This window comes from Pelophylax lessonae (assembly GCF_965119305.1).
Source record: "Pelophylax lessonae genome assembly, chromosome: 2".
NCBI lineage: Eukaryota > Metazoa > Chordata > Amphibia > Anura > Ranidae > Pelophylax > Pelophylax lessonae.
The window spans coordinates 699549972-699558677 of record NC_138769.1 but is presented as its reverse complement, the minus strand read 5'-3'; the positions used below and the strand labels follow the sequence as shown (position 1 = coordinate 699558677).

The following is an 8706-nucleotide window of genomic DNA, read 5'->3' as shown; positions in this document are numbered from 1 at the left end:
GGAAAAAAGTTTTTCTTATTTTATGTTATAAAGTTTTGCAAATAATTAATTTTTCTTCTTCATTGATGTATGCTGATGAGGCTGCACTGATAGGCTGCACTGATGAGGATGCACTGATCAGGCTGCACTGATGGCCACTGATAGACGGCACTGATAGGTGACACAGATGAGGAGACACTGATAGGCGGCACCGAGTGGCACTGATAGCCATCACTAATGAGGAGGCACTAACAGGCGGCACTGATGGGCCCTGATGAGGAAGCATTAATCAAGATGCACTGATAGACGGCACTGATAGGCAACACTGATGGACACTGATAGGTGGCACTATTGAGGAGGCACTGATGGAAACTGTTAGGCTGTACTGATGGGCACTGATAGGCATCACTAATGAGGAGGCACTGATGGACACTGATAGGTGGCACTGATGAGGAGGCAATGATAAGGCTGCACTGATGGGCACTGATAGGCTGCACTGATGGGCACTGATTGGCACTGATGGGGCTGCACTGATAATCCGTGCCCTGTTCATCAGTGTAAACGGTGTGCTGACAGGCTTGCCGGTTAATGTCTCTGACTGTCGATAACCTGCAAGTTTCTTGTAATCAGCTGTGATTGATTTATTTTTTTTTTTTTTTACGATTTTTTTTTTGTGCATACTGTGACCAGAGCAATACAGTGTTACCATAGTAACACTGTACACCTCTGTGGATGTTATCGGGATTTTTTTTTTATATATACATTACAATAATTTTTAACAGTGAATATCACTTTATAAAAAGCCATTTTTACTGAATGAAATCGATTAATTCAGTGTGTATTGTTTTGGTTATCTCTGATTGGCCACAGCTAATCATATGGTACAGATGGGCTGTGATTGGCCCAGTCTGTACCATGTTATCACTGTGACCAATCACAGCAAGCAACACACTTGTACATAATGGATGGCATTAATGGAAGCCATCCATTGTGTACAATTGTCATGTGATCTGCTGTGATTGGTCACAGAAATCACATGGTACTGGCAGCGGCCTGGTACAGTGATATGTCATCGGGTGTGTGCAGTGGACACAGTGGGTGACAGATCCCACCGCAGGGATTCGCACAGGGCCCGCACGATGCGCATTCTGGGAAGATGTCATATGATGTCCACCCAGAATGAGGAATATCCCACCCGGACATCATTTGTCGATAGGCGAGGCGGGAAGCAGTTAAAGTGCATCTAAATTCAAAGGAAAGATCATGGGACCTTAAATGAGGCCAGTCACTTAGTCAAAAATAGTATATAAATGACATAAAATAATGAATTTATTGAAAAAAAAACAACAAAACAACAGCAGCATACGATGATCATAAAATACATCATAACAATTCATATATATATACTAAGAACATATACAATACAGAGCTGACATGTAATAATTAATTGATCTTCATAAAATAAATTCATAATTACTTGATACATGATTCTATATGCGTATAAAATACAAAATACATGATTTTTACAGATATAACATGAATTATCTTGACATCCTAAAACTTCAACGCGTTTCGCAGAACCCAGTCTGCTTCATCAGGAGTATGATGTAAGAAATATTTATAAAAATAAGTAGGCATAAATATAAAACATGTAAAAAAAATAAAATAATGTAAAAAAAAAAAAAAAAAAAAACTTGTTACTCACAGGTCAGCTCAACGCAGGAGACCAGCATCTAATAGAGGGGGTGAAGAGGTGTCGGACACATGTCTCCCCCGAGGCTGTGGCAGGAGAACCCATCAAGGTCAAGGGGATATCTAAACCCTAACAATGTACTTCCTTTATTTGGTCTTTTAAATATACCATTAGAAGCATTTTGTTATACAGTATATGCAGTGTTGGCGTAGTTACTCAAAAAATGTAACTAGTTACTAGTTACTTCTGTAAATTGTAATGAGATTACTTTCCAAGTTACTGCATTTGAAAAGTAACTTCACTACTTATTACTTTACTTTACTTTTGAAAAAAAATATGAACAAATTCCAATGCGCATATTTATTTGTAGTGCACAAAAAACAATACAATATTTATTGTTTTATTTATATATATATATATATATATGACCACTGCTTGCCTCCTTTCAATGCCAGAGTGACCACAGCGTGCCCCCTTTCAATGCTAGACTGACCACAGTGTGCCCCCTTTCAATGCCAGAGTGACCACAGTGTGCCCCCTTTCAGTGCCAGACTGACCACAGCGTGCCTCCTTTCAATGCAGAGTGACCATCATGCCCCCTTTCAATGCCAGAGTGACCACAGCGTGCCCCCTTTCAATGCCAGAGTGAGCACAGCGTGTCCCCAGATTGACCACAGCGTGCCCCCTTTCGATGCCAGACTGACCACTGCGTGCCTCCTTTCGATGCAGAGTGACCATCATGCCCCCTTTCAATGCCAGAGTGACCACAGCGTGCCCCCTTTCAATGCCAGAGTGACCACTGCGTGCCTCCTTTCAATGCAGAGTGACCATCATGCCCCCTTTCAATGCCAGAGTGACCACAGTGTGCCCCCTTTCAATGCCAGAGTGACCACAGCGTGCCCCCTTTCAATGCAGACTGGCCATCGTGCTCCCTTTCAATGCTAGAGTGACCACAGCGTGCCCTCAGATTGACCACAGCGTGCCCCCAGATTGACCACAGTGTGCCCCCAGATTGACCACAGCGTGCCCCCTTTCAATGCCAGATTGACCACAGCGTGACCCCAGATTGACCACAGTGTGCCCCCAGATTGACCACAGCGTGCCCCCAGATTGACCACAGCATGACCCCAGATTGACCACAGCGTGCCCCCAGATTGACCACAGCGTGACCCCAGATTGACCACAGCGTGACCCCAGATTGACCACAGCGTGTCCCCTTTCAATGCCAGAGTGAATTAATGATCATCCTTGTTATAATGATCACAGCACAGCAGGTGCTCTTTGGCTCTGTCACAGTGTCATGTGGCTGTTGACACTGAGTTTGTTATGGCTGTACTAGGTGCTTCAGAATCAGACTAAGATTCTACGTCCATAACAAAGTCACCTAGTACCCAACAGCCACGTGACACAGACCCATACCATAAGGGACCTGCTGTGCTGCCTGTGATTATTAATAATGTAATTTTTAGCACACAGTGGGGACGGAGTCTGCGGACTTTACCTTCCTTTCAGTTGTCTGTCACTGACTGCCACTCGCCTGTGCACCGTCCGCCATCGCCGCCACTGGGATTGCTGATCTTTGCCCTCTCAGCCACGAGCCACCTCACAGAAACTTCTCCCTCACTCCGGCACCTGCGGAGGGAGCGGAGAATCACTCTGCCGAACGAGGAGGGCAGAGCATAGACAGTGGGCGGCCGGCGCCCGGCCAGGACTATAATGTGAAGCGGTGCATGCGACGCGACCGCAGTTCATATACCTACGCGTGCCCGAAAATGGTAAGAAAGTCCCTGCTCTGCTACAGCCTCCTGGCCTGTATCTGTATGGCATGGCTGGCAAGCGCGTTCCTCAAGCCAAGTAAAGTCATTTAGTTACCGATGTTACGAATGTAACGCTTTACTTTACTACGTTACCAAAAAAAGTAACGTAGTTACTGTAATCCATTACATTGTAACTCGTTACCCCCAACACTGAGTATATGTTCTATCGCCTCCTGATTCTTCCAGAAATTCAGCAAGCCCTTAACTTCCTGTAATGCCTGTGCTGCACTAGTGGTATCAGTCCTCCCCAGTTCACTTCTGTGAACTTCCTAACACCTCCCCCCTTTTATGGAGATGAAGAGAGGGGAGGTGTTCTGTAGCCTTAATCAGGAGGCTGTAGCTCGGAGTGACAATGCTGATCTTCCAGTACAGTACAATGAGTGAGCATTGTCATTCCATATCATTGGCGTCAGTGGGATAAAATAGGCTGTTATTGCTGGTGTTCATGAGATAAAATAAGCCCCATCGTTATTGACAGTGTGATAAAACAAGCCCTGTCAGTGGGTTAAAATAAACTCCATTGTTGGTGTCAGTGGGATAAAATTAGCCCCGTATCATTTTTTCAGTAAGATAAAATAAGCCCTATTGTTATTGACAATAGAATAATATAAGCCTTGTATCCTTGGTGTCAGTGGGATAAAAAAAAAAAAAAGCACCATATTGTTGGTGTCAGTGATATAAAATAAGCCTCGTATCCTTGGTGTCAATGGAATAAAATAAGCCTCGTATCCTTGGTGTCAATGGAATAAAATAAGCCTCGTATCCTTGGTGTCATTAGGAAGAAGGATAAGCTTTTGTTTTCAGTGAATACTTAACAAATCACACGCTTCGGCTCTGCCAGCCAACAGTTCTATTATCTGTGAATGCTTTGATTTCTTTTTTTTGCTATTGATATTTTTTTTTTGTGGAGATGTTTGCTTTTATTTGTTTGTTTCCATTTCATTGGGGTGGAATGATGTTTGTATTGGTACACTGCCACGCTTGTCTTAATGTAGAAACCTGTGTGTTTGGTAAGGAAGCTTTTGGTGATTGTTAGCTTTTATATCATAATTTAAGCATTTCTATAGAATTTCCAAACTCGTTATATACTCCTGGAGTATAAAAATCTAACATCATGTTATTATTTATGGTATTAAGGTTTGAAAAACTCGCAGATACAGATTTAGCCACTCTGGATGGTCTGCGGAGGCCTGTAATGCTGCACAGTGCTTTGGACTGAGGTCTGAGGAGGCCTGTAATGCTGCACAGTGCTCTGGATGGAGGTCTGAGGAGGCCTGTTATGCTGCAGAGTGCTCTGGATGGTGGTCTGAGGAGGCCTATAATGCTGCACAGTGCTGGATGGTGGTCTCAGGTCTGAGGGATGGCCTGTAATGCACAGTGCTCTGGATGCCGCCATGCTGGTGGTCACTGGTCAGAGGTGGCCTATAATGCTGCACAGTGCTCTGGACGGTGGTCTGAGGAGGCCTGTAATGCTGCACAGTGCTCTGGACGGTGGTCTGTGGAGGCCTGTAATGCTGCAGAGTGCTGGATGGTGGTCTCAGGTCTAAGGAATGGCCTGTAATGTAGAGTGCTCTGGACAGTGGTCTGAGGAGGCCTGTAATGCTGCACAGTGCTGGATGGTGGTCTCAGGTCTGAGGGATGGCCTGTAATGCACAGTGCTCTGGATGCCGCCATGCTGGTGGTCACTGGTCAGAGGAGGCCTGTAATGATGCACAGTGCTCTGGACGGTGGTCTGAGGAGGCCTGTAATGCTGCACAGTGCTCTGGATGGAGGTCTGAGGAGGCCTGTTATGCTGCACAGTGCTCTGGACGGTGGTCTGAGGAGGCCTGTAATGCTGCAGAGCGCTGGATGGTGGTCTCAGGTCTAAGGAATGGCCTGTAATGTAGAGTGCTCTGGACAGTGGTCTGAGGAGGCCTGTAATGCTGCACAGTGCTCTGGACAGAGATCTGAGGAGGCCTGTTATGCTGCCGAATTCTCTGGACGGTGGTCTGAGGAGGCCTGTAATGCTGCACAGTGCTGGATGTTGGTCTCAGGTCTGATGGATGGCCTGTAATGCACAGTGCTCTGGATGCTGCCATGCTGGTGGTCACTGGTCAGAGGAGGCCTGTAATGCTGCACAGTGCTGGATGGTGGTCTCAGGTCTGAGGGATGGCCTGTATGGGACAGTGCCCTGGATGCCACTGCCAGTGGTCAAAGGAGGCCTCTGGTCTGGGGGGAGGCCTCGGGCCTGCTGTAATTGTAATGAACACCAGTACTACACACTCACAGTCTGCTCTCTGCTCTGGACATGGGCGGTCATCTTGTGAGTTGGGACTCGGGAGTGGGACAGTCTTGTTGGGACTCGGGAGGCCTGCCTATAATGCACAGTGCTGCTCTGGCCTCTGGCAGTCGTCGCGGATGGTGCACACAGTCGCTTCAACTCACTTGCTTGGTGGGAGCAGAAGCAGGCAGAGCTCAGTGGAAACCGGAAGTTAGTTCATAAGGGTAAACGTCCCTCCCTCACATCTTCGTCCTGTTTTCGTTCGTTAATGAAAATGGATTTGATATTAGTCATAGTTTTCTTCAGTGGACGAAAATGTTCTACATAGTTACATAGTTAGTCATGTTGAAAGAAGACACAAGTCCATCTAGCTCAACCAATAAAGAACAAAAAAAAAAAAAACAACAAAAAAAAAAAACTGTAAAGAAAACCCAACCATACAATCCCATATACACAATCCTATACCCGCTGTTGATCCAGAGGAAGGCGAAAAAACCCCAGCAAAGCATGATCCAATTTGCTACAGCAGGGGAAAAAAATTCCTTCATGTTTCCCCGAGAGGCAATCAGATATTCCCTGGATCAACTTTACCTATAAATATTAGTACCCAGTTATATTATGTACACCTAAGAAAGAATCCAGGCTTTTTTAAAGCAATCTACTGAGCTAGCCAGAACCAGCTCTGGAGGGAGTCTATTCCACATTTTCACAGCTCTTACGGTAAAGAAACCTTTCCATATTTGGAGACGAAATCTGTTTTCCTCTAGACGTAAAGAATGCCCCCTTGTCCTCTGTGGTGACCTTAAAGTTAATAACTCAACACCAAGTTCACTATTGCCTCGTTTCCACTGAGCGGAACGGTTCGGATCGGTTCGGTACGCTATTTTTGGTGTTTCCATTATGAAAGTGGCCCATACAACCGAACCAAACCGCACCATTCGTGGTCCTCCTTCAGATGTAGGGCCATAGGAAATGGTACGGTACGGTTAGGGCGGAGCTACTGGTGTCACACGATACATTCCACTGATTGGTGGACAGGAAAACGTCACTGCTGTCGTCAAACGGAAGCGCAGCTCAGTCCAGATATAGGAGAAGGATGCCTGCAAATAACAGCAGGGTCTGGTCAACTCAGGAACTATCCACTTTCCTTACTATAATTGCGGACAGTGTTATTCAGAGTGAGCTTGATGGATCAGTGAGGAATGAAAAGGTGTATAAAGATATTTCCCAGCGGATGGCAGCCGAGGGATTTGAACGGACGTCGGGTCAGTGTAGGGCAAAGCTTAAGAAGCTTAAAGGCCAATATAAAAAAATTAAGGATGCCAACAGCTGTAGTGGAAACAGTCGAAGTACTTGGAAGTGGTACGATGCCATGGACGCCATTTACGGGCATAGGCCAGCAAACCAAGGCAGGGAAGGAGGTCTGGACTCTGCATCTTCATCTGCATCTGCACTTCTCGAATCCATGATAGATCCTGTTGGTAAGTTTTATTTTTTTTCCTGCTTGGCTTTCCCTATGCTAACCATTTAAAAAAAATAACTGCACAAAACCATTAACTCTGCACCAAAAATGTAATTGTATTTGTGCAGTGGACTGAAAGAAAATGGTAGGGAGTAGCGCTGCACTGTTTTGTATAATTAATGAAAAATGCGTGACTGGTGTTTTGCTTAATTAGTATGGGCTTGATAATATCAATGGGGGCTGAATATGCATAAAAATACTATTAAAGGCTATCATGCATGATTTCAAGCAGCCACAGTGCACTTTAACCAAGTAAAGTTAATCTCAGAATGGATAGGGAAATGTACTGTCTGTATAAACCAGCCCCTATTTTTGAGAAAAAAGACAACTGTAGAAAAGATAATGGAGATTTCTGATGCTCTCATTGTACCTTAGCCTTTAAACTGATATAGTTCCATTATTTTTTATTTAAATACCTGGACAGAAGAGTATAGGCATCTCATTTTTTTACCCACTCTGCATCCCATTGTTTACTACCTGATGATAACTGCCATAAGATAGTACACTGTGTCTTCTTCTCGTTTGTGTATAAAACCCTTGATATGTGCATTTTCAGATACTGTGGATGGACTCTCCAATGATACCTCTAACTTTTCAGACGATGGTCCATCGACATCTTTCAGCAGCACCAGTACGATTGTGTCAACACCAAGCCTACCACAGAGTACGCCAAATGCACCACGTCACACAGGTAAGACATTATGATCAGAGTGAAAGTTATAATTGTGCATTTTCTTAAATCAATATTCTGGTATTTTGTATATTCCAGGTGAAAGGAGACGGTTGCAGCTGGATCTGCGCACAGTTATTGATGATATGAGGGCAGTAGAGGAAAGACAACAGGAAAGGATGGAGACCCTTTCTGAGCGGTGGTTTCAGGCACTGCGTCAGGATGCCCAGGAAGCTATGCGCCAGGAGGCTGAGATTGCCCGGCAGCAGATGGAGCAGTTGTCTACCTTCAACCAGGCCTTCCTTGGTGTCCTAGGGCAGCTTGTTCAAGTGCTGGGAGCCAGTCGTGATCCCAGGCCACCGCCAAGGCAATAGTGCCTGTCAGCCAGCACAGGACCTGTACCCTTTGTTTTTTGGTAATTTTTCAGTTTTGTTTTGTAAAAATGTTTTATTTTTTTGAATTCTTACTTGTAAGAAAATATAGAAAGAATATTTTTGTTGCTGAATAAAAGAGATTTTATAAGAGACTTTGGGTGTGTCTGATTCATTAATGTAAAACTTTATTAAAACTTTAAAACAATCATGGTAAAAAATTAGGTGTTGAGGTGACGCATCAGAGCCTGACGTATTTCATTGCACTCATCTTCAATATCCTGTGCTATTACCCTTACTGGCTCTTCTGCAGACGTATTCCAATCCTGGTGGAAGTCTTCTCCATGACTTTCACAAAGATTGTGAAGAGCACAGCAAGTAAGCACCATGGATT

At 44.7% G+C, this 8706-nt stretch overlaps 1 protein-coding gene across 1 annotated transcript; it reads left to right on the top strand.

The window, feature by feature from the left end:
- Positions 1-6983: 6983 nt before the first annotated feature.
- On the top strand, positions 6984-8315 carry LOC309548256 (uncharacterized protein; the record flags this gene model as incomplete). Its single annotated transcript, XM_082248205.1, has 3 exons — positions 6984-7230; positions 7828-7962; positions 8041-8315. 3 exons carry the CDS (start codon positions 6984-6986, stop codon positions 8313-8315), a joined length of 657 nt encoding a protein of 218 aa, XP_082104331.1.
- Between the last annotated feature and the right edge of the window lie 391 nt (positions 8316-8706).